Raw genomic sequence first — 26,636 nt, forward strand, 5'->3', positions numbered from 1 at the left:
TTTAAGTCCATTTTCAAATTTATTAATCATGTGAGGGTTCGAGCCTCTCTTAACCGTGAGTACGGCTGATGTATCAGTTTTACACTCTGCAGAGGTCGTATACTTTCACCACAAGTTTCGTAAAAGTTCAGTAGAACTTTGAACCCAACCATGCTGTGCAAAAGTAGGCGCTTATCACACTACCAAGGTGTGACTGCATAGGGACGCTACGAGGCTTTTACAAAGATTCCCTAGTAAGGATAACTCGCTAAGGTTTCATGATCAGGCAATACATAAACCTTTCTCAAACTGCGAAGTTACCATAGAGCAGATTTTGAGGACCGGACTATACACCAACTACTGTCTGTCTCCCCCTCTTGCCCCCTTTTGGTAAAGCTACTACAAACTAGAGTTTCTAATTAATTAGTCAAGACCAGAGCCATGTAGTTCTTGTGTTGCACTGTTTTCCTAGGTGGTTCTCCATGTTCCAATTAATGCTTGGTATTCTTGTAAATAAGTATAAATAGAAGGATGGTCAGGTCACTTGCCTTTTTCCAAACATACAGCTGCTCAGATTATCTTCCGCTCTTGTTCTTCAAAGATCTCGAATGACGTTCCTTCTACTCGCAACAATCATCGGACACAAGCATAGAAAGCAAACAAATAATCACAACTAAGAACAATACATCAATCAAAGAAAAGCTTTAAAAGAGTGTCCACTAAAGGATAGGGCTCGATTCTAGAAACATGAAAACTACGAAAGAAACGCTAAAAATGAAACTAAGGTTGAAAAGACAGAGCTATTGAGGGATTATTATCAAACAACAAAGACTATGTGCTAGATATATATTAACTCAATAAAACCATATGTAAAGGCGTCAAGGATAGGCGAAGGGGATGCGTGACGGCCTAGGGAACTCCTCGTGGTGGCCTCTTGCTCTAGGAACGTCGGGGTGTGGCGAATCGGAGTGGCGGAGGCGGCAATGGCGCTCGGCTCCGGCGATCGACTGCGTGCAGCGCTGCGTGAGCAGGTGAGGCGAGGCAAGGCGTAGGGCGAGCAGCAGGGGCGCGGGGTCAGGTGCTCGGGCGGCGGCTTTATAGGGCGTGGGACGGCCATGGCTTGGCATGCACACCAAGGCCGGTGGCGCTGCCGTGCGGCTCGGGAAGAGCTGCCGAGCAGCTGGGCTGGACTGGGCCCGGGTCGAGCCTTGCGGGCTCAGCTCGAAAGGAATGTGGGGCCCACCTACAGGGTAGGGTTAGAGTCTAGGGTTGGATCGGGCTTGGTTGGATCCAACCCGATAAGGATTTAGGGTTTTGTTATTTTCTAAAATATATTTTCCAGTGCGAAAACAAATCTAGAATATACTAGATAATATTTTGAAAGCACAGAAATATCCAAAAAATCCTAAAAATTCTAGTAAAATTTCTAGAGATAGATTGGGACACGAGGAGTCCAAATAAAATACTTGGAACTCGTGAAAATAATTTAGAGCCTTCTAAAAATAGATTAAGTTCTAGAAAAATGAGAATGAATCCCAGAAAAAGCTGGAAAATTCTCAAAGGAAACTAGTCGTTGTCTAAGCGCATTTAAAAACATTTGCACTCATAAAACACTACATTGGCATTAATGCAACACACAAAGAACAACTTTATTTAATTCAAAAAAAACTAATTGTTTTTCCTAGACTAAATTTCCTGTCAAGAAAATAAAAGTTGGAAAATTTTTAAAATTATGAGAAATTCATTGTTTAATTGTACTTCTAATCACATCCTGAATCCAAAAATTTCAGGGTGTGACAGTCACTAGCCGTACAATATACATGCTCCTTTTTGTTATGGTACATATGCCACTATTCTCTGATTTACTAGTAGTTTACCTTGGAGCTAGTGACATCGCACGATCGATGGAGATTGTAATCTGCTTCCACGTAGCCGCTTTTGTGTGTTTTGGTGCATGCATGGGAGCCTCACTGACTTGGGCACACCCACGATCTTCATTCGATTATTGGCTAGCTTTATTCATTGTTTGTGCGCACAGCATTAATTTCCCGTTTGGATTTTGGCCATGCGTCGGCATGTCCATGCGCATCGTATCTCTTTCAGCTTAGCAATGAGAAGAGTTGCAACTGATTTCATTTTCTTTTTCCCATGGTCGGATATCGTCGGATGCACGCGCATGCACCCACCGTACCTCCTCCATATGCTGCAGCCGCACGCCATTGTAGACTAAGACTAGTAGCATGCAGCACGCTAGAGGTAGGCTGCTAGACGGTGTGTAACAGTGACATACACGCGGCGCAGCCAAGGCCAACGTCATGCATCAGCCGCACCCAAGTTGGCAAGCAAAGCATTACTCCCCGTTCCCGCCGACTCCCGTCCACTAGCAAATCGCTTGTGCTGCCATCCTGCCCAGCATCAAGCTTTGCATTATATATACTCCGTAGGAAGAAAAAAAGAAACACTCAGCTGATACTGTTTGTAGAATCTCATCTCCTCGCGCCGCCTAGCTGGGATACATATGATGATTTGGAATTGCCCACTACTGTGCGTTCTACCGTGTTTCCACCGAAACGTACTGAAACTATAGAGGCCAGGGATGAGCCAGCCAGCGCCTGTCGTCCGAGCTGACCCCGAAAGCTACAGAGGCCGCCGGCCGGATCAAATCATCGAATCCAGCCGTTGACTCGTACGAGCATGCAGCGGGCCGAAAAGACGAGACGACAGTGAGCGAAAAGACCGGGCAAGCAGCGAGCGCACTGTCCGTCGTCGATCACGCGCCGCGCGCCAGCACAGTAACACCAGCAGGCGACCGCACTGGCTGGGAGACGACGACAAGGACGAGCACGACGCCTGCGAATGCTGATGCGGTGATGCACGCAACTTCCCCTAGCTCTCGTCTCTCGACAGCCGCCCCAGCGTGGGTGGGCACCGCCGATCGCCCAACATTGAGCACGCACGAGATCGAGGAGACTGCTGGAGCGAGAAAGTGGCGCCGATCCAGGAAATGATCGATGCTGCAGGAAAATGGTGGCCGAGCCCGAGTGGGTGGGGGAAGGCGGACCGCAGATGCAGCAGGACACAGCATGGCTGCCCCAGTACTCTAGTGCCCAGCTGAGTGGACGGACAGTGCCAAAAAAGACTCTTGCTATACGTGGCCTGGGTGTGCTGTCCGCTGTGCGTGTGAGAGTGGGACCCTCTGGGCCCATCAGGACATACATGATAGTCAATGGTGCGGGGAGCCCATGCAGCATGCATGCACTGGAATAGTATACGATGTCATTGTCAACATATTAGACAGATTCAGCTCAGCATCAGCAGCTACCGTTACGCGTGCAGTTCCTGAATCTGCTCATCGGCTGACTGGCTCCTCCCTTGCAAATGAACCGAGGCCAAACTGCGGCAGAGTATTTCGGACAACGGGACAAGAGGTGTACCAGCAAATTAAAACAGAAACGCTTTCCTAATTTCTGCTCTTTTGCAACACTACGGATTACCACTACTGGGAAAGCCCACCTTCAGTAGCGGGTTCTAACCGCTTTAGTACCGGTTGTGCAATCGGTAAGTTGATACTAAAGGAGGTCCTTCACTACCGGTTCAAATAACCGGTACTAAATTCTTTTTTCTTTTCTGTTTCTTTTCTCATTTTCTTTTCTATTTCTTTATTCTATATTAGTATTTCATATTTGTTTCTTTTACGTATAATAGTTATAATACACAATATATATATAATTTATATTTGATCTATAATATTACATTTGAGATAATATTATACATAGACATATTGTGCATACACATATATGAATAATATTATATTGCATCAACTCTCCAAGTTCAATATTTTGGATCAACTATTCTGAACCCGAGTCCGTGATACAGATTTGATCCATCGTTATGGAACTCTCCCGCTGGATTTACTACCTCGTCCAGAAGAAATCCACTGAGTTGTTCTTGAATTACCCCGATTTTTTCCATATCGAGGAGTTCTTCCTTCATGTGCATAATCTATGTCATTAGCAAAGGTTATTATATTAGATCAATGGATCTGCACAATTAGAACTAATTTATTGTTAAGAAATTTGTATACGTACTCTGGTCGATTATACGCTTAGGACCTACAAAGCCATGGATGAACTCACATACGTAGTATCCGCATAAATTATTCATCGGATTCTGTCTCAAACACTATATATATGGTAAAAGAGGTTATGAAATATTTGTTGTGTTCAAGGAAGTGACACGAGATGTGCAAATTCAATGCATACCAGGAATACATAGTGGATATGAAGTTCCTCCTTAAATTCACCTGAGTGATGTTGACGGAAGCGAGCCTATGCTCTATTAAGCATGTCTATGAGGTCAGTGTATTGATTTCTCGATCTCCTTAGAGAGTCCAGGATATAAACTATGCTTTGATCAACCACGATAACAAGTAGTATCCAGTTGAAGCTGTACATATATGCATAGTGAAAAACTATTTAGTCTTATTTTTAACTGCTAGTTCGAAAAATAAAAGAGATGGAAAACACGCTCACTTGAAGTTGTATGTCAGAAGTATGTACTTCTTGTAATGTGCTTGTCCAAGAAATTATATATATTCTTCAAGGCTCGATTTGGTTTATCTCTTACAGTTACCTCATTTATAACATCCGGGTCTATGAAGCCGACGTCATAGAATCCTTTCCTCCGGCAAGCTTAAATCTCCATCTTGCATGATACAAAATAGAATAGGAGATAAGACATCGCACAATGACTAGAGCGGGGATTTTGAAGTTAGAGCAAATTAAACACTTACAGAACCCAGGAACTAATGAGTTGTCAAGTGCGTCTTGGGATGTGATTTGTCAAGCTCTTTTCCTAACTCAATTTTTTATTTACCAGTCTCAGCGTGCTTTGGAATGTGATCCTCCCCTCGTAGTTGAGCTGCAGTGAGATTTGTATCTTTGGTGAATAGAAGTAGGTTCTTATCAAACTCCGAAAGTACTTAGAGCGGGGCAATTGATTGGTTGGATTGGGTTTCGAGCTGTGGAATACTTGACCCACTTTTCTTTTTCTTCTGAAAAGCCTTTGTTAGTGTGCGGTCGTAGTCAGATAGCAGTGGTTTCTCTAGCTTTTTCTTTTTCTCCAACTCCATGCCTCTAATAAAAGCTTAAAATTTAACCTTATCAAGTGATGGATCTTTCTTCATGCGAGGCTTTGGTGCAAAGTGAACTTTAACCTCAGCATCCACAGTCGCGCGGAGCTCCTCATCAGTCTTCTCGTAAGATTTCTTAGGCTCTGGTTGCTTCTCCTTCAGTTTCTTCTACTTCTTCTTTTTAGGCAGAACTGAGGGCGTCTTTCGCCGTGTAGCCTTACTCATAACAGGGGGAGGTGGACTCATGATAGGGTCCCTGTCAGCTAGTGGAGAGCGTGGACTCATGCTAGGATCCCTGTCAGCTAGTGGACTCATGCTAGGATCCCTATCAGCTAGCGGAGAGGGTGCCCTGGCAGATGACGTAGGTGATCTTGCCCTTTAGCCTTGAGGAGATGATCCCAAGGTCGGGGGATTCGGTTGCAGAATCCTTATATAGTGCTTGGGACATAGAATCCAACCATGGATAGCTTCTCCTAGATTCTTTTCCCCGTCACCTCCATGTACCTCCAGTTCGAGGTCATCCCAACCGTCGACCACTTGGTCCACCCCAATTTTGACGTAACCGCGAGCTGAAACCTCCACATCATGAATTGTTTGGCCTTGTGTCGGTTGTTCAGCCACACTATAACCCACCACGATGAGCTTGTTTTTCACGGGAGTAACAAGCTCACATGGGGCCCTCCCAGTGATGTCATCCACGGGGTGGCGTTGGTTGTCCTCAACCGTGTCAGAAGATCCTCCAGCTAGGGCTTCCATGGAAGTGATGCTACTTCGACGCTGAGAGGGGCTTACATAGACATTAGCCCTTGCATAATTGCTTGTTCACTGGTTTGTTTGCTAAGAGCTAGAGCCACACGTCGGTCGATTGCTTCCTCCATTCTTGCCTTTGTCAAAGCTATGTGTTTTGGCAACTCTCGTAGCTGTCGTGCATGTTTGGTCTTACTTCCTTAGCGACTTCTATAGGAATCAATGTGCTCACAAAAGGCGAACTTCCATAGAATTGCTCCTTTGCCTCAACAACATAAAGGGTGTTTTGGATTACCTAGTGCCATAGTCAGCTCGTCCTTCTCTCGATCAGGGACGAAGATCCTTCGGAGCCTTTATTAACTCAACAAGCCTCATAGCCGCTTCTCTTAATTCTTGGCCGAACAAGAATGATCCAACTTCAGGATTGAGCGTGGCCCCATAAGCATAATACCAATGCTTTGCTCACTCCGGCCATTTGAGAGTCCCCGGTAATATTCCCGTAGCAATTATGTCATCTTCCATCCTCTGCTATTTGATGATCCCCTTCTTGTAACCTCCTGGCCCAAGACGATGAAAGTATTTCTTCTGATGAGCATCATCGACGTTGATTTTAGTTGCCTTAGCGCTCTTTGCGACTGCTTCAACTGCACAAATGAATCCCAGTGATCTCTTAACTTCGGGTGCTTCGTGAAATCTGGTGTAAGGCCCTTCTTTATGTAAACTTTGTTCAGGTTCTTCTTGTATGTCTGAAAAGCAATTGCACCCTTCCGAAACCTCCAATCTTTTACTTTTTCTTCATCTACACCTTTGAACATGAAGTTTTCCTTTATCTGCTCCCATATCATTTCCTTCTCTCGCTCGGGGACCACGCTTACGGGGATTGTGCTTGTGGGGACCACGCTCTCATCAATTTCGGGACTTTTCCAATTCTGAAAGCTTATTGGGATGTTATCCCTAACAAGAAACCCAATTTGATTCACCAATTTGGTCTTAGCATTGTCTGGAGCAGTTGGTTCACCCTCTTCATTAAGAGCGTTTGTCCGCATTGTACATCCATTGTCGATCCATCTACAAAGTATTACCGAACCAAAGATATTCTGATCATCCATAGAATTATACATGAAACATGACAAATATGATACGAATTTTATTAAACTCAAATGTTGCTGAAAATTTAGATAGAAATACACAAATTTAAATTTCAGACCCAAATAAGATGATACACTATGACAAACTCAAATGTTGCTGAATGTTTAGATAGAAACACACAAATCTAAAGTTCAGGCCCAAACAACATAATACACCACGACAAACTCAAATATTGCTGAAAGTTTAGATAGAAATACACAAATTGAAATTTCAGACCCAAACATTATGATACACTACGACAAACCATCCACTGAGTATTATCTAGGAGGACTTTAAGCATCCTTGGGTGGTGAAGATGAAGGTTTCGCTGACCTATCCTCATCCTGCGGTTTATTAGTGCCTCCTGCGATGATAGTACTCAATGGACCTCAAACTCCCGGGACTGGCGGTGGAGCATAACGACCACCAAAAGGAGGTTCCTGAACCACCGCAACAGCATCTTCATGACATCTTTCCAAATAACGAAGCATCGGTCTCTCCCACATACTCATTTTCTTCGGCTTACCATGAGGGCCAACTATGGTTTCCCCTTGCTGCGAGAGGAACGACGATTTCCCCACCATCACCACTACCTCCAGCAGCAGTAGCCATCTCTACGTATCACAATTTATTTAGCTCATATTTGCAAATGACTAAACTATGAACGAATTATATTTTTCGCCACAATTTATTTACTCAAACATAACATATAAAAGAAAAATTTCTCCATTATACCTTATTCTAAAAATGACTAATTACATACCTCTATTTCATCTTATTATCTCTATGTACCAAAATTTATCTCGCTCATATTTTCAAATGATGAGAATATGAACAAATTATATTTTTTTCCATAATTTATTTAGCTCATATTTATAAAGGACTAAACTATGAAATTATTCATCTAACCTTATATCAATTTCTTTGACTAATACGAAACATAGCATTCCAAAAATTGTAGCTTATTCTAAAAATCACAAATATGAGCTCTAAATAACACATGCTTATAAATAAAAAGTTTCTCCATTGTACCTTATTCTAAAAATCACAAATTACTCTAGCTCTAAAGCATAAAACTTAGTATACTAACCATTTATCCAGGGAAGATGAAATTTCTAACCTTTAGAACATTAGAATGAGTGAGATCTCTACAAAATGGTCAAAAATCCGGCAGCACCTCCCCTATTTTGCCATGAATGGATGAAGCCCGAGCTGGAGGAAATAGCTCGAGCAAGAGGAAGAAGACACCTGATTTATATGGGGGCTCCAACCGGTACTACAAGGTCACCCATTAGTACTGGGTGGAGCCTCCACCTGGTACTGGTACCGGTTGGAGCCCCCAACCGGTACTAAAGGGGTCACGGGGCTCCTAGAAAACTAGCCGTTAGATCCGATAGTAATGCTCATAAATCAGGATAAATGCCGAGTTTCCCAGTAGCACGCACGTCTCTTGCACACATCCGGGTTTCCCGATGGAAAAGAAGCAAAGGAAAAGAGATCGAGCCTTACGCGACTTGAGTGGCTCAAAGTTTGGAAAAGGTCCCAAAAATCCTGCCTTTTGAAGCTCCTCCTCCTTACCTCACCTTCTCCGCGCTCTGATGTGCTGCCGGTCCATCTATGAGACGACACCTGTGCCGATACGTAAGCGTTTTTGGAATCTCTAGTGGATGAATAAGATGTATTTCGCCATTTTTTTGCTGACTGTCCTATCCTCCTTTTTCTGAGTTGCTACAAAAGCTAAAGCAAGGATATTCTTTGGGTTTGAAGGTGTACAGCAGCACTCACCAGTTCCATTTTCAGATTAGCTCATTAGCACCACATGACCACAAGCTCTACTCGTCTCTGATTGATTCACAAAAAAATGTAAAAGGTGACACGAATATTGTTTGATGCAAAAAAAAGAGCAAAGGATGATGCGGCTTTTCCTGCATTCATGCAGTGATGCAGGGAGAGAGGAAAATTTGGAAAAAGGTCCAAAACTCTTGCCTTTTCGAGCCCATCTTCTCCGCTTCAAATGCCGGAATCTATCGATAAGACGGCAGCTGTTCGTAAGAGTTTTTGTTCTGGAATTTCTAGAACCAGACTAACACACCATGTGCAAGCATTTGACTGCTAGGTCTTTCACCATTTTCGCCTACTGTTTCGTCCTCCTTTTTCTCTGAGTTGCTACAAAAGTTAGAGCAAAGGATATATACTTTGCGTTTGAAGGTGTACAACTGTACTCCGCAGACCGCAGTCCCATATTCAGATCACCCGCAACCCCAACCATATTCACACATCACACTCTGGTAAATTTTCCTACCCCATTTCATTTGTTCTTTTTGGCGTGACAATTTTAGTTTTATGCATTGAGAAATGGCAAGTGTAGCATACGTACTATCCTTATTATTCTGAACTGAACTGTAAGGAAAGAAAGTTATTTAGTCTCTTGCAAATTCTTCTAAAACTAGCAAAGTGGCCCACGCAAATAGCGCGGGAAGCTAGTTGTTTTTATGCCAATATTATAGTGTTATATTTTAAAATAAATGGATACAAATACTTGTGTTCAGTCATGTTATCGTAACAAATCGAGATATCATCATTTTTTTTCTTGTCATATTTTGTGGAACATGAATTTATGAAAAAAGGTAATATCTTATGTAGAAACATATTTTTTTATTTACTGAATCTATATAAAGATTTATATAGTTTTAACAGGAATATACTTTTTTATATTTTTTTATTGGTGATGTACATTTTTGTTTGTGAGTTTTGCTATGATGGTAAATTGTCCTTATATTTTTAGTAGAATATTTAGGTGAGCGGTTCAATATATACTCTGAAATCACGTACTAAAAATGAATATTATTAAATACCAGAAGTAATAATTAAAATTTAATTTTGAGTTTGGATCGAAACACATCTTTAGTTGTTATCAAATCCAAATATCCTTTCCCTCTTTGTTCCCAATCACCGGTTGCTACAGCCCAGTACATGCATGATTTCATTTTGTCTTATGGGTGTTGCACCTTTTCCCAGCATAAACAGGGTCAATATATTCATTAGCTAGCAAGGTATATGTATCCTTAGCATTTGTGCTCATCCATTCTCTCTCCTACTGCTCCAAAGGAGCGTTGCCCCGCTACGCTGCGGTCATTAAAGATGCATCCATGATTGTGCTTTGTCATTACCTCTCGTTGAATACTGTATGCAGCATGCTATGGTGTCCATGCCAATTACTCTGCGTTAGTTTATTCTAGATCACATCATCATTATGCCATTACTCTGCGTTCGTTCTTCTTCTAAAATTTTCAACTCTTAACCATCTATTAAACTTAATGCTACATATAGCAAGACATCACTTTCTTATTGTTTCTCGTCACCGCTGGTGGTGATCGCCATGCCTCGATTGTAGGCTATGTAGAGTTATACTCAACCTAGTGACTGGGTTGGGATCATGTCATGGCTATGCCATAGCAGCACCGTCAAGCTATCATTGTCATGCCCCTCATACGCTGGTGATTGTTTCCCTTTCTAAGTGGAGCGAATCGCTCCTTAGGCACCATTTGAGAGAGCTCCAACTCCTCCATTTTAGAAAACAAAAACTCCTGGGAGCCCATTTTACTATAAAACACAGAGAAGTTAGAGCTAGAGCTGGGAAAAAAAATTCCCAAAGGGGCTCATAGCTCTGCCTCTTTTCTATTCTATCTTTTGCTTGTGCACCTCTCTTTTAATGCTGCTATTTGGCCACTCCAGTTCTTCATAGTCAACCCACTGTTTTTCTCCATGGTCGTCATCATGGTCACCCTCTTGGAATCTGACCCATGCTGACCTTTTCTTCTCTTTCATTTTGATCGTAGTTGTTCCTATATGTGTGAAACTATGCTTATCCATGGTTACCTAACATTTTTCTTCGTAGTCGTCGTCATGCAATCTAAACTGTGCAATTTTATTTCATCGTCTTTTAGTTAGTTCGGAATATCTCTAGATGCCATCACCGTTGGTACCTCAAATCGCAACAACTTAGATGGCCACTATACACTCATCGTCCTACATCTGCCACATTTGACAATTCATGCACAGACGTTCCACTTTCTGTCGTGGCCGGTGATCGCACAATCTTCGTAATGTCTTGCAAATGAAGGTCAAGCGCTACTTCAGCCGCCGGTTGCTTGATAATGTGTTGCTTAGCTCTAATATCAAAAAATACCCTAAAATTTGCACAACTCCGTGGTCATGATTATCCCTTGGCTTTCACGACTTTTACTTAGCTTGTTTCTCCTTGTACATATTGGGGCTATAGAATTTCCTACGCTTTTGGAGGAGGGAGGGGGACAACTCAAGAAATTCCAACTCCAACGATTTTTCTTATTGTGTGCATGTAGGATGATGGTGTCTAAATTTATTTCTTTGGTCTATCCTTTGATTTAAGGGATGATCTGGATACTAAATAAGAGAGTGGAATATACAGAACTCCAAGAGTTTCCCAAAACTATCTATTTGGAAGCTCTACTAAAAATGTATTTTCCCAAAATCATATCATCCCACAGCAAATCCCTAATAAGGAACTCCCCAAAACTTCAAAACAGGCCACGTCAGCACGTGCGGGCCCCCTGTTGGGCTGCCATCAACTCCCCCCTCCTCACGATCTGTTCTGATCGAAGTCCTAGTGCCGCCGCCACTTCGCCCCTCCCGACGCCTCTTCTTTTGCCGCCATTCCTGCCCGGTAAATCTGCCGCTGCGTTGTGCAATTACAATTGGAGATAGATAAAGTGGAATCGTCATAAGCTAATGAAGCCATTCCATGCAACCGGTGCTAGATTCGATTAGGCACGCGAGAAAGGAAGCACGGGAGCAATTGGGGGAGGAGAGAGCTCGCGCAAATATGCGGGACGCTGGGGTCACGATTCGCGTCCGCGAAAATGTGCGGCAGTTTTTTGGGGGCTGTTGGAGAGGCCTTTTATTTTCTTTTTCTCCCTAATTAGGCTATTAGGGGTGATTTAAGAACCTTTTGGAGGTGCTCTAACTGGTAGTTGTATTAGAATAGGTGGGGCCTTTTTTTATTTATTTCTATTGGTGGGAATCGACGATGAATAATTACTTTTAACTATTATTGGTACAGAAAGAGACTGCGGCCCTTGTCCATATCTATCCTAATCTAATATGAATAGTATACTCGATTGATCCAAACTGTTATATATTTATTAGTTATATACGATGTGAACTCTTTAGTTTAGGTTAGTCCGTCAGGTCATCATAAGATGTAATCGTGTATATTGTTTTCCTTTTCCCTTTAATGTGGCTTATTCTAGGTTGGCCCCGACAACATTGCTACTTAGATTTATTGAGTATCAATACTTATCCATTGGTATTCACCATGGCAGTGCACACAAATAAGAGATTATGGCACGCCAGCTGAGCTATGATCAGCTGGTAATACTTCTTGTGGTGGAACCTACCCACCCGTGTCCTCGTCCTCGACTCGGCATGTGTGCTCACGTTTTCCAAGATTTATTCTAGGATTTAACCGGTATTTATTCTTTCTAGGTGACATGCTTGTCGATAAAGAGGCACCTGTGGTGACTTCGTCAATCCTGAGATCTACCGACTTAGTCTCTTGGAGGTGTTCGTAGGGGTAAGGTTGCGTACGTGTATTCAAAGATGTGAGTGTCTATGTCTATACTGTGTTTTTCAATAGAAAAAGTAAGAGAAGTCACGAAATGGAACATATAAGATGCATATGTATTGTGTTTTGCAAAATAAAAAGTAAGAGAAGGCACAAAATGGAACATATAAGGCGAGAGAATGAATGGCAACAAAAGGATATGTCACACTCATTTTGTTTTTTGATGGTGCACTTATTTTTCTTTTCTCCGATCATAATTCCAAAGGATAAAGAATATCGTATTTTTATTTAGTCAAATTCAAGTTTATACAGAAGTGTATTAGCATCGATCTAACACATCATATAAGTAAATTATCAAATATATTTCACAATGGATCGAATTTTGTTCATTTGATATCGTAAATGTTATTGCTCATTTTTAAATTTGGACCAGACATAGAATAGTTTGATTTACGACATATCAAAAGAATATTGTATTTTTATTTAGTTAAATTCAAGTTTATAGAGAAGTGAATTAATACCTAATACATCATATAAGTAAATTATAAAAATATATTTGACAACGGATCAAATTATGTTTATTTTATATCGTAAATTTTACTGCTCTCTTTTGAAACTTGGATCAAACATAAAATAGTTTTACTTACAACAAACTAAAATGACTTATAATATCTTATAGAAGAGGGAGTAAATTAAGATAGAAGAGGGATAAATTTTAGAGTCCATGTATTTCTTTCTTGCGCACATGACTTCATTGAATTAGACTCCATCATGACGCTTGATAGATTCATCCACATGATTAAAAAATGCTATTATAGATGGAAGGCCATGTATTTTCTGTTAACGTGGGAACATGGAAATCCATGTCAAGCAAGACACGTTAGATCTTTATGGAAATTCATATATAGTAAGGAAAGGATATCAGCTTGTTTTGACTTGGACTTTTTTTATTTGTCTAGACCATTAGATCTTCATAAAATCCAACGATCCATATTCTTTTCTTTTTTCGATTAACAATGTAATTTCTAAACCCTCTCGACGAACATGGTAGCTTCTTTTAACACTATTATATTTAGATAATAGATTCTTAGCTCTGCTCGAAGTGGGTAGGGAAGCTATTTCTTAGGCACCAGTTTGTTTGGCACACTGTGGTAGTGGAAGGCTGGAACCACACATCCCGCCAAATCTCTACATCTACTACGTGTTATGGACAAACGTGTTGCCGACTCGAGTGCGCGTGCGACTTGAACCTCTCTGCCCCTGTGCCGGCGTTGCGACTTGCAACTTGCCTGCCCTCTCCTCGGCTCCTCGCTCGCCGCTTCCGCATTATAAATAGAGCTGCCAGCCTCGGCGCCACCATCACCAGCCATCCTCTCCCAGAGGCCAAACCCACCAGCAGCCAACCAGCACTCACTCACTCTATTCAAGCAGGCAGTACAGGCAGCTTCTCCGATCCTCTCGCCCTTGGACAACGCAGCCTAGTTTCAACTGTTGAAGCCACGGCAGAGATGAGGCGTTGCAGCCGTATCTCTTCGCCGCTCGCGGCTGTTGCCCTGCTCCTCCTCATCTGCCTCTTCCACTGCGCCGCAGCGGCTCGACCCCTGCCTGTTTCTGTTGCTCCTCTGGTTATCCAAGGTACGGTTCGTGCTTCAATCGTAGCTTGTGCATGTGTATACGCTTTGCTCATCGATCCTATTACCAGCTCAGCGTTGTTCTAAGTTTCTGAGCCTCTTGCAGAGAATGGAGCCAAGGTGGCTGCAGATGATGAACCGGTGATTCAGAAAGACGCCGCGGCTAGTGGCGATGAGCTCCCATCAGTCGCTGAGACTGAGGTGATGGGAGCAGAGGAGGAGGCGGAGGAGCCGGCGTGCGAGGAGGGCAACGACGAGTGCCTGCAGAGGCGGCTGCTCCGGGACGCGCACCTCGACTACATCTACACCCAGCACAAGGGCAAGCCATGAGCCCGTGTGAGGGTGAGGACAGGCAGCTGCAGATCCTCATCTCGGTTGGTTGTTCTTGGTTGGGACTTGGGAGTCTGACGAGTACATGCTGCAAAGTTGACACAGGGAATCTCATCTAGTACATCTACCTTCTGCTAGGTTAATTATAAGTTCTGCCACTAATTAGTATCCGTGATCCATCTCTAGGATTAGTATATGCGTGTGTCCGTCACCTCGTTTGTACATCTCTCTATAATACATGCATGTTTTACCACTATTTTCTTCAAGGCTTTTGATTGTAATCGGCGCAGTATGAGATATATTGTAAAGCTGATCAGGTTTGTTCATGTGTGCCATACTGCCATGCCATGCGAGTGGTTTCCTTCTAACAAATGTAGGAGTACTGCCTACACTGCCTAGCTCTACTTATTCTGTTTTGTGTTGGTGTGATGGAGTTCCAAGTTATGAACAAACTCATGGCCGTGATTTTCTTCTCCTTAATTAATTAAATGGCAATTACCCTAGTATACTACGCACACTTGTGCTTTGCTTTATGGTGTCTGCGCCTGAATGTCTGTCTCCCTGTCCCGCCTCCGGGTCGGTGAGACTGTGACCCCTGTCAGATTCTCTGATGATCTCCTTCTTGTAAACAGTTTCTCCCTCTCTCTGCCTGTCCCTGATCTTCTTAATCCAAGAAAATAACCAATTTTTTATTACTAGCCCAAGAAAGCAAACATCGTGGTTGATCCAGCTACAGTAGCTACACTTACAGTCTACAGCACTAAATTATGGGCTCCCCGAGATTCCACATGATGGTCGGAGCGCGGTGGCTCATAAAAAGTAAACACCATGGCACCGTGCAGCTACAGCTCATCATTTTCTTATGTCTGAGGCTCTGGGCTGCTCCGGCAAAGAGAGACACGCAAAGATGCTCCTCAGACCAGATCAGATCAGTCCCCACATGACAGCCGTGGCAATCATTCAGTTTCTTTTCACACACAAGGAGTGCTACTGCTGGATTGCAAACTACATAGTACCAAGCTGAGGATGAAGCTTTTCTCTATCTTTTTTGTTCACAAGTAAATAAAGTAGCCGTGGTATCTGTGAAAGCCCTAGAGCTACGAGTAGTCAAAGTGATATACATGAAAGTGAAACACCATGTGCCAGCACTTGCCAATGTTACAGAGCCTATTGCTGCTGAGTCTACACGTTCCATTTCCAGACGACGGTCCACTTGCTTCAGCACTAGCCTACTCTGCTACTGATAAAGCGGACTAATCATGTAGTGCGATCACTTGTTTACATGAAATCCTAGCTTGAAATGCATGCGTTTTGGTTTGTGCAGGTCGAGTGCGTGGCCAATGCCCAATAGTGCCCACTCCATTATCTTATCAAGCTTAGCACGTAGAGTGAGTGATCCATCAGTGCTGGCAGCAGTGATCTCAGCCCCCTGCGTGCACCACTGTTTGCGGTACTAGTTTAGAGCAGCAGCTCAGGCTATAGTGCGCAGGGTTGGGGTTTTATTGGTTAAAGCAGCATGCCAGCTTATTGCACTAGATGTTTGTGTAGCATATATGTAGTATATGCTATAGATCAAACGATGGGCACTTTGTTGTAGTTGCTTCTTTTCCGGCAGGCCAGGGCCGTCAATGTGAACAAAGGGGTCGGCCACTTGCAAAGTTGCGATTGGTGTGACCACTTTTTGCCCGCACAATCGATCATCTAGTGATGTAGTATCTTACTATCCGATCCCGGCCGGCCCTCGTGCACACGGACAGACAGATAGAGAGATCGATCTTGCACACTGTAGTGCTAGCTTGTAGATCATGCATGCAGATGATACCTGTCTGACCTGACCAGGGGAAAAATTTAGTTAACTTGGTCAGTGTTGGTTGTTGCATTGCAGTGGGTACGTAGGAATGTAGGATATATAGAGTAGCTATGTAGTGGCATGCAAAGTACATGCATGGCGCGTATACATGTATACATACGACCGTAGGTGGGTGATATATGCACTAGGCGTCTGCGTGTAGTACTCCGTACGTGTTTGTCGACAAGTGCGTCTGGTTTTCATCCATGAATCGCCCATCAGTACATCTTGAGAGCCCGGTTGAATTTCGGAAGGTAAATATTTCGGGCTTTCAGATTTTCAACTCTTAGCTAGGCAGGACGACGCGGTTTAACTTGTTTCCATTGACGGTGACAGTGACCATACAAAAGCGTAGTGGCGTCAAAATGAAAATGAAATGGAACTAATCCAGCAAGTGGCGGGTGTGACGGTGTTTAGAAAGAGAAGATGTCAGGCTCCGACCTAGCAGGAGACAATAGGTGTCAACCTGTGAGCTATTAGCACGTAGCGTGCCAATTGCCAGGTGACGAGTAAGCAAGCATGACCACTAACTGATCCATTGCAACAGCCGAGGAAGTTGTTCCGATCCTGCTATAGAGAGCGTATGTATATATATCCTGTAGTCATACAGGCATACCGATACCGGCATGCAGAATCAGGCTTCAACTCGATCGGAATAAGCTTTGATCCTCTGCAAATAGTCGCACAATTTTTTTTGAGGTCCGTTAAATTCGCTAGTATCTTTGGGCCGGATCTATAGATACACTGCTGCTCTATCCAACCCAACAAATCGAAGGCACAATCATTCAAGCCCATCCCAGTACAATGCCATTTTAAGGTCCAGTTCAAAAATCAATCCTGTGGTTATATCGGACTATGTATGATTAAATCAATCCACGAACGAACTGAAAAATGAAGAGGGGTGACCGCAAGAAACCTAGATAAAAAGAGACGCATCGAGCTGCTCCCAGTAGAGAGAGGTAGACGAGGGCACGACCTATCGTTCGCCGGCGTCGACCACGCGATCTTCCTCTCGCCTCTCGTGAAGGAAAAGCGCAGCCACGCACACGGCAGCTGATGCAGCATCACCAGACCACCAGACCTGCTGCAGCATCTGCTTGGAGGACTTTGAGGATGCCGAAGACATCAGCGTGATGCCGTGCTCGGGCGGCCACGAGTTCCACACCAACTGCGTCGCCAAGTGGTTGGGGCAGTACAGCAACATGTGCCCTCTCTGCCGCCATGCGCTGCCCACGGCCGTGGATGACCGGTGAACAATATCGATGGATTAATCTTGCTCCATCAAATTTGCATCGGTCGTGTCGTCGTGGCAGCCAACCTCACGCTCACGCCGGACGCACGCGCGAGTCCTGTTCGCCACAGCTCGCTCTCGCCACGACGTGTGCACGCTCCCTTGTGGGCTCCCAGATAGCTCCAAGGACTAGATGGATTTTTTACATTTTTTTGATTGAAAGATCAAGGACTAGATGAAATTGTTAGCATCTGACTTGATATTTGTACACGTGTAAATATGTAGTAACTTGATGATCAATAAAAGTGCGATTGGTTTTCTATCCCTCGCTGCTCAACGCTCCTCTATAGATCCCAGCGGGACGATCCCGTATCACTTCGTCCCCATGGCATGGCACTACTTTCACCAGGTGGCAAAAGAGACAGCAATAAGGCAGTTGACGGTTCGGATTTTACCAGGTGGATTTTACGAAGATCTGAATGGTGGCACTACTTGCTGTGAACCGAGCTGCGACACCCTGCCAGCCGACTAGGCTACTCTATGCTATCTTCTCCACTCTGGCTTATTAGCTACCATCCGGTTCACAGCAAGTGAGCCAAGTCTTGACTTCAAATTTAGCGGGTCTTTTGTTTCTTTCTTGGATATCTCATCTCTGCTACAAATTTATTTACGGCAAGTTTTCTTTCATATATCGTATCCATATCAAGCATGAAGCAATATCACACTTCACTTTCATCTCCAGTTGAGGAGACGAAAGCTGGTGAAAATGCCAGCAAAGTACAAAATATTCACAATAAGATCTGCATCAACTTGCTTCAAATCAGGCGCGAACGCAAAATAATCATTGAGTAGTCCAAAAACAACTCGAGTTGTAATGGATTCAGTTCAACAGGCATGGGCATATCTCATTATAAATCAAATAAAAAATCGCAAATGTGATGATACATACATCTTTGCGCAAGGATAATAAGTGGGTAACCCAAAACTCCTAAAAGAAAAACTTGAGGTTTTCATAGGCATACTACAACAGAACATAACTCCTGGGCATCACAGTCTTGATCTACAGTAGTTCTACAGGTGCAGGCTGTTCTTTTTCCTTATTATCGCGGCCTACTATCATTCATGTATCTCATTGGAATATTTATAAGCATGGAAAGCAGGCAGGCCATTACTGAATTCTGATCAATAGTCCGCCAGGCGTGGGTCTGTGCGACAAGGAAGGCTGCTTCGAGCCCCCAAACCTCTGCAACCGCAGCCAGCCTGCAATTTTTTGCACAAACACTTTGATTTGTAAGGTAACTAGGTAAGGGAAGCAACCATGAAATGTAATGTGTAATGCCTTGTAGCAACTTTCCTCTTCGACTATTTTTCATTTAGTGAGACTGGAAAATTTTGTTAAAAATGCCTTACCACTTGTGCTGCAAAAGGCAGCATCCTCTCTGGTGGCATGCTGGTGCATAAACCTAATCCCAAGAAAAAAAAGGAACAATCAGGCTGTGTAACAAAGATTTCAAAAATGTCTCAGTGGTCAGCAATCTGCAATCATCTCACCATACAGAACTGCTCCAATGAATGCATCTCCTGCACCGGTTGTATCTATGAGCTCATCAGGTGGTATGACTTCGGCCGTACCTAGCAGTAACCTGCCACTTATGGACCCTACTCCATCTGCACTTATTCTCAAATTTGCCTGAAAACAAGGACAGAAGCAGAAACAAATTTATTAGTTAAGTTACTATTCAAATTATAAATTCAAACATAATCAGTTATGAATTTCGAAACAGATTGCCATTTGATGGAGCTCCAGACAATGTGTTAGAAACGAAAAATCCGATGCGTGTATTGACACTTATTTCAGATTAATATTTTGTTTTTAAATCAAGGAACTTCAGTTTATTTACAGCATGTCAGGCTTCTTTTATATTAGCGTACTGCAGTTCCTACCCTGTGATTATAGATTAATAAGCTCCAAGATGATAGAGGAATAGACTGAATATGGGAAAGCACACCCATACCATGTTACATATAAGGCATTATACCTTGGAAGTAATGCAGTTTGGCGTGTGAGAACTCTGTTCAACTTTCTTCTCTAGTGAGTCCAAGAGAGCCTCTACATCTATTTCCTCTGCCTCAAAAGCATCTGCAGTCCAAAAAGGAGAAAAAAGAACTGAATACTTTGCTGGCAAAATGCATAACCATGTTATCTAACTATATCTATGTAATATCTAAAATGCTTAGCTAGTATTGACAAGCAGGCCTACAGTGAAGTTACCTATCATGCTTCTTTCAAGCATTAAGCAACCTTTCTCCCCTAGGGTTACAATAACAAATTTGATCAAAGGTAATCTTGAAAGCATAGACACTAAAGCAACTGGTATTGATGAGGCTCCTGTCCAGGCCTACAAATTTACAATAGCTGGAAAGAATAAAACCCACAAGATAACAGCAAACTGAAACTGCTTAATACATGCCAGTGATTCAAAATATCAGCATGATGGAATTTTCTTTGCCAATCACAAAATTCGATTGTGATAATCCAACTGCATATAGCCACGCAAAGCTTAACCATTGCTGAAACTCCTATCTGAGCTGATGGCAAAGCCTTACGCACCACCACACCATGCATGGGATTACGGTAGTTACATAACATACACTCATACAGATATATTAGAGAGTAGAGACTACAGTAAAGCAAAGATAGAGATTGTTTGCGTTCCAATTTAACAATACTGAGCCTAATGTTACGAAAAACAAATAAAGATTTTGCCTAAGCCATGAGAAATGTAAGCATTCTATTTATACATGGAGGAAGTGATCAATAATAACACCTTGGCGGAAAAACTTGGCAATGGTCAGTTGGAATTCAGTAGTTATGCATTTCTGCAACGGAACAACTTACCTGGGGAAACTTTGCAGAACATACAACATAAGATGCAAAATTAAGAAGCTCATCCAGTCCCTCCCTCTTTTTCTCAGCATCAATCAAAATAGGGATTTTTCTTTGACTTGCCTGCACTGGAGTGGATTGTCCCATAAATAAAGATGAGTCTCAGTAGCAGCATGGAGAAAATTTAGCCAAAAAAGGCTTTTGTATGACATCAGAAGTCAGGTCGTTGAAGTGGAAGTTCCTATTTGGAGCCACATCTCAAATCTGTAAGCTATTTTTGCTGTGGAATGAGATGGTGAGGTGGGAAAATATTATTACCTCCTGTGCAACAACCAAAGCGGTGTCATGCAACCTCACATCAAAATAGACAATGTCTGCACCGTCCAAAGCGGCAGACAAGTTCTCCTTTGTGAGCTCCTCTGGCGACATTGGGGGATAACCAGGAGTGTGTATACAAGTACGAGTTTTCCTGAGGGGCAGAAGGGGAGTGCTCCGACCCAATGAGCAGTATGACACTAAAAAGAAAATACAGTTGGCGAGAATGTGAGCTGTTTGTATGTCAAAACTAACGTTTGGTTATCAACAATGATGTAGGTGAAGGGCGTATTCCCGTCCTCGGCAACCTGCACATTCCAATGGCGGCAGTAATAAGTGATTGTGAGCAATTCACCATGGTGACGCGATTCTTACCAGCATGAAGGATGTGTCGATGCCATCGTCTTGCAGCTCCTTGAGAACGTTTCTTCCTTGTGCATCGTTGGCTACCTGGATCGGATTCATGGATTCATGGATTGGAAGCAAGTCGAGTCGAGTCGAGTCGCTGTTGAGAGAAGGGAATGCTGACCTTGGATATGATCCTTGGGCGGAGGCCGAGGCGTGCCGCTGCAGTGAGGGCGTTGCCCGTGTTGCCGCCTCCCTGCACCTTGAGGGAGAGGCTGCGGATCTTGTCGTCGGGGTTGGGGAAGGAGGCGACCGTGGCCAGGTAGTCAACGGAGGCGGCGCCGCAGCCCAGCTGCAGACAAGCGATACTCCAGTGAGCAGTACGCTTATATAGCAAGGAAGGAGGAGAAGAATCCAATCGGAAGGGAAGGAGCGCGTACCACAATTGGATTGGGGGTGTCGGAGGCGGAGGCGGATGCCATGGCGGCGACGGGTGGGCGGTGATGAGGAGCGGGCAGCTGCAGCGGCAACAAGAAAGGCAACGATTTTTCATCAGCTGTTGCTTCCGACTGCAGTCAAGTGTTGGTGTTGACAGGCCAGAGAGCTGCTTAGCTAGCACAGTGCCGTGCTCCGAGCAAATCCAATCCTTTCTTCCTTCCAGTTTTTTATTTCAAAAAAAATCTTTCTTCCTTCCAAATTCCATTTTTTTAAAAAAAATCTTTCTTCCTTCCAAATTCCATTTTTTCAAAAAAAAATCTTTCTTCCTTCCAAATTCCAATTCTTAAAAAAATCTAGTACAGTAGCAGATAAAAGCACATGGAGGTCTAATTCCAGACCCAGCTCTGCACCGGACTCGATTGGGCTGCAGCCCTACTACATGAACATTATCATCATTCAATACGATTTGTTTAATACGTGTGAGTTGAGGAACAGGTAAGGACTCCTAATTGCGGACGGTCGAAATCAAATTTAGTTTTGCCAATTGATAATTAACTCAGCTCCTATTTGTTTTGTATTGTATGACAGGACGAGAGGAGAGGAGAGGAGAGGAGAGAAATCCATGGCATTGATACTCCTATTTGTATTGTATGACAGCAGCGTCTGTTTCCTGCTGCTGCTCCGTTTCCGTCACATTTCTGGTTGACCTCGAAGCCCAGCATGCATCTATCGGGCACATGACATTGTTCATGAGATATTGATACCAAGCATCTCATCTTGGGCACACATTATATTGTAGTGAAGTCTATTAGAAAGTAATAGATAGATTATTGGGCTAACCCTAGAGGGTAGCTATATAGATGTCTTACATGGGCCTTATTGGGTCATAATACACTCCAACACTCCCCCGCAGTCTGAACTACCGACACAGCGGAGTTGCAGACTGGATATGAAAAGAAAGACATACACACACAAGCCCTCCCACAGACGCAACTAGCCACAGGTGATGTTGAGGCTGGAGCGAAACTCGGTGAAGGCAGGTGACGGGAGGCCCTTGGTGAAGATGTCGGCAAACTGAGAAGAGGTCGCGACGTGAAGGACCCGAACAGCGCCGATGGCGACCCGATCCCGGACGAAGTGAAGGTCAATCTCCACATGTTTAGTCCGCTGATGCTAAACAGGGTTGGTGGAGAGGTACACCGCACTGACGTTGTCGCAGTAGACAAGAGTGCTCCGGGAAGAAGGAGTGTGGAGCTCGACGAGGAGCTGCCGAAGCCAGGATGCCTCGGCCACGCCGTTAGCGACAGCGCGGTACTCCGCCTCGGCACTGGAGCGGGAGACCACCGGCTGACGCTTGGACGACCAGGACACCAGGTTGCCGCCCAAAAAGACGGCGTAGCCGGAGGTAGAGCGCCGAGTGTCCGGACACCCGGCCCAGTCAGCGTCAGTGTAGACAACAAGCTCAGTGGAGGGAGACCTGTGAAGGAGGAGACCGTAGTCCACAGTGCCCCGGAGGTAGCGGAGTAAGCGCTTCAGAGCAGTGAGATGGGGCTCCCTGGGATCATGCATGTGAAGGCAAATCTGCTGAACTGCATAAGTGATATCCGGCCTGGTGAAGGTGAGGTACTGAAGGGCCCCAGCCAGACTCCGGTACGCAGTAGCATCTGTCACAGGAGTGCCGGCGGCCTCTGACAACTTGGCCTGAGTATCAACTGGAGTGGAGCAGGGCTTGCAGTCAGTCATCCCAGCTCGCTCCAGGATATCAAGAGTATACTGCCGCTGGTGAAGAAAGAGGCCGGCCTGACGAGGCTCAACAGTGACCCCAAGAAAATGATGGAGCACACCCAGATCCTTCATAGCGAACTTCTGCTGAAGTGAGGTGATGATCCGCCGTAGGAGGGACGGACTAGAGGCAGTGAGGACAATGTCATCAACATAGAGCAGTAGATAAGCAGTCTCAGCTCCATGGTGATAAATGAATAGCGAAGTATCGGACTTGGCCTCCACAAAGCCCAGCGTCAGGAGGTAGGCAGCAAACCTCGAATACCAAGCTCGAGGGGCCTACTTGAGGCCATAAAGTGACTTGTTGAGCCGGCAGACCATATCAGGCCGAGAAGAGTCAACAAACCCCGCTGGCTGGCTGCAGTAAACAGTCTCAGTCAGAGTGCCGTGCAGGAAGGCGTTCTTGACGTCGAGCTGATGCACGGGCCAGGAGCGGGAGAGAGCCAGTGAGAGAACAGTCCGGACAGTAGCTGGCTTGACCACCGGACTGAACGTCTCGTCGTAGTCGACACCAGGGCGCTGAGTGAAACCTAGGAGAACCCAGCGAGCCTTGTATCGCTCAAGGGTACCATCAGCCCGCCGCTTGTGAGTCCAGATCCACTTGCCGGCGACGACGTTAGAGCCAGGCGGACGGGGCACCAGATCCCAAGTCTGGTTGGCGAGGAGCGCCGCGTACTCCTCTTCCATCGCGCGGCGCCAGTGAGGATCCGACAGGGCGCCGCGGACGGAGGAGGGTACAGGAGAAACCTGCGGCGCTCCGGGCATCGCTGAAAGAGCCCGGGGCTGCAGGGTACCAGCCGCAAGTCGCGTCACCATAGGGTGAACGTGACGCGGGTGTCGGTGTAGGAGAGGCGGATGGTACACCGTCGGCGCGACACGGGCAGTCGGGGCCGGTGGAGGTGGTGGTGGTGTAGGCGTCGCCGGCGGAGAAGAGTCCACCGGCGATGACTGAGGCGGCGACGGCGGTGGCGGGGCCGGCTGCAGGTCCAGGGGAGGCACCGTCGGACCCGTGCTGGGCGCAGGGTCAGGGACAGTACCGGTGGACGTCGAGCCCGAGGAGAACCACGGCGGAGCAGTACCTGCAGGACACAACGGTAGCGGTGGCTGGTCCACCGGGTCAGTGGGAAACAGGGAGGAGAGATCAGGGTCGGAGGTGGAAGGAGGTGGGGAGGTGGTGGAGTAAGGGAAGACGGACTCGTCAAACACCACGTGGCGAGAGATGAGGACCCGCCGAGAGGAGAGGTCAAAGCAACGGTACCCCTTGTGATCCGGGGAGTACCCGAGGAAGACACACGGAGTCGAACGGGGAGCCAGCTTATGAGGAGCGGTGGCTGCGGTGTTAGGATAACACGCACACCCGAAGACCCGAAGGTGATCGTAGCGGGGGGAGGTACCGAAGAGAGCGTGGTGTGGAGTGGGAGTGGGGCAGGCAACAGAAGGTAGGCGGTTAAGGAGATAGGTGGAGGTGTGAAGACTCTCAGCCCAGAAGGAGGCAGGGAGAGAAGACTGGAACAGAAGAGAGCGCATGGTGTCGTTCGTGGTACGAATCATGCGTTCAGCCTTACCGTTCTGGGAGGAGGTATAGGGACATGACATGCGTAGGTGCACGCCGTGAGAGAGGAAGAAGGCACGGGAGGTGGTGTTATTAAACTCGCGGCCGTTGTCACATTGGACGGCCTTGATGGTGAGACCGAACTGAGTGGACACCCAAGCGAAGAAGTGGAGAAGCGTGGGGAAAGTATCAGACTTGGCACGCAAGGGAAAAGTCCAAGAATAATGAGAGAAATCATCAACCACAATAAGATAGTACTTGTAGCCAGAAATGCTCAGAACAGGAGATGTCCATAGATCGCAATGTACAAGGTCAAATACATGGGTCGCATGTGAAGAAGAGGTAGGAAAAGGAAGTCGAACATGACGGTCCAGTTGGCACGCCTGACACAGGTGCTCATCATGAGCCCGAGTACATGGTATATCGGAACTACGACTAAGCTGTGTCAGGACAGCACGGCCAGGATGACCAAGACGCCGGTGCCATGTAGTGGAAGAAGCTGTGGCGGCAAAAGCGTCTGAAGAAGCGGAGGGCGAAGCGGAAGAAGTGGACGCAGGAAATCGGAGGGAGTAAAGGGGCCCGGTGCTGTCACATCGGAGAAGAGGTCGCCGGGTAGCCAAATCCTTCACAGTAAGACCAGAAGAGTCAAATTCAACAGAACAGGAATTGTCAGTGGTAAAACGGCGAATAGAAAGAAGGTTGTGAACCATGGAGGGAGCAACAAGAACATCAGAAACCCGAAAAGAACCGGGAGTGTGAGCAGTACCCACGGAGGTGACAGGAAGACAAGAACCATTTGCGACCATGATGGACGAAGGGTGGGAGGAAGAAGGAGGGTGAACGGAAGAGAGTATACCAGGGTCGAGTGTAGTATGGAAAGTGGCACCCGAGTCGGCGATCCAGTCCTGACCGACTGGAGGAGTCAGGGCCATGGTGCCGAAAGAGCATGCCAAGGCTGTCGGGTCCCACCCGACAGGCCCACGCGAGGCCCCGGGAGGTGGAGCCCACGGCGACGCAAACGGAGCAGCCGGGGCAGCGCCAGCGAGCATGGCGGCCGGTGGACGAGGCTCGCCTCCTGTGGCCTGGAAGGGCCACATAGAGATGCGTCCTGACCATGGGTTGGCAAAGGACGGCCAGGGAGAGCCCCGTGGAGGCGCCGGTGGGCCCGCCGGTGTGCCCCCACCGCGCCATCTGCACAGATAGAGATTCCATTGCATAGGGGATTTAGTTGTAGGTTACTTAGCTAGTTTATATTTATCATCCAGAGTATTTAATCATTCCTAAGCACTAGTATCTTGCTAATGTAGTCTAAATCCGGTCAGGTTAGTGTTATTTTCACAACTTGCCCCAGTTAACCACTTGCCAACCCTACGTGCAACTCCTCCTCCAAATGCACCATTGCTCGTAAGGGGTAATCTGCTGAATGCTCCGTCATCCTCATCCATCCCTAATTATTCATTCCCACAATATTGGATAGGGAAAGGATCTTGGATATTAGTTTCTTGCTCTGATAACGTAATAACACGTATGATATCCTCACAGTATCATTAATTCTACATCAATCATGTTTCGAGGGTACCTACTCTGATGTCAGCGGCCGTATAATTGTCGGTATACTTTTGGCTCAACTTGCGATGCTTTGACTCTCCACTATTCTTGAATTGACTTATTTGAGGGGAGTACATC

General features: G+C 45.4%; 2 protein-coding genes across 2 annotated transcripts; one reads left to right on the forward strand and one right to left on the reverse strand.

Annotated features, from left to right (window-relative positions):
• The first annotated feature begins 13,933 nt into the window (after positions 1 to 13,933).
• Positions 13,934 to 14,886, forward strand: LOC101764412 (phytosulfokines 5). Its single transcript, XM_004977469.4, has 2 exons — positions 13,934 to 14,225; positions 14,328 to 14,886. Exons 1-2 carry the CDS (start codon positions 14,099 to 14,101, stop codon positions 14,549 to 14,551), a joined length of 351 nt encoding a protein of 116 aa, XP_004977526.1. The 5' UTR covers positions 13,934 to 14,098; the 3' UTR covers positions 14,552 to 14,886.
• A 3,589-nt stretch (positions 14,887 to 18,475) lies between these two features.
• On the reverse strand, positions 18,476 to 21,757 carry LOC101764811 (ribokinase). Its single transcript, XM_004977471.3, has 11 exons — positions 21,619 to 21,757; positions 21,363 to 21,530; positions 21,209 to 21,283; positions 21,089 to 21,141; positions 20,837 to 20,987; positions 20,531 to 20,641; positions 19,904 to 20,030; positions 19,671 to 19,771; positions 19,183 to 19,321; positions 19,042 to 19,094; positions 18,476 to 18,891 (listed from the first exon to the last, which is right to left on the reverse strand). The coding sequence occupies exons 1-11, from the start codon at positions 21,658 to 21,660 to the stop codon at positions 18,814 to 18,816; spliced, it is 1,098 nt and encodes a 365-aa protein (XP_004977528.1). The 5' UTR covers positions 21,661 to 21,757; the 3' UTR covers positions 18,476 to 18,813.
• Positions 21,758 to 26,636: the final 4,879 nt, after the last annotated feature.

Source organism: Setaria italica, chromosome VII (genome assembly GCF_000263155.2).
Source record: "Setaria italica strain Yugu1 chromosome VII, Setaria_italica_v2.0, whole genome shotgun sequence".
Classification (NCBI taxonomy): domain Eukaryota; kingdom Viridiplantae; phylum Streptophyta; class Magnoliopsida; order Poales; family Poaceae; genus Setaria; species Setaria italica.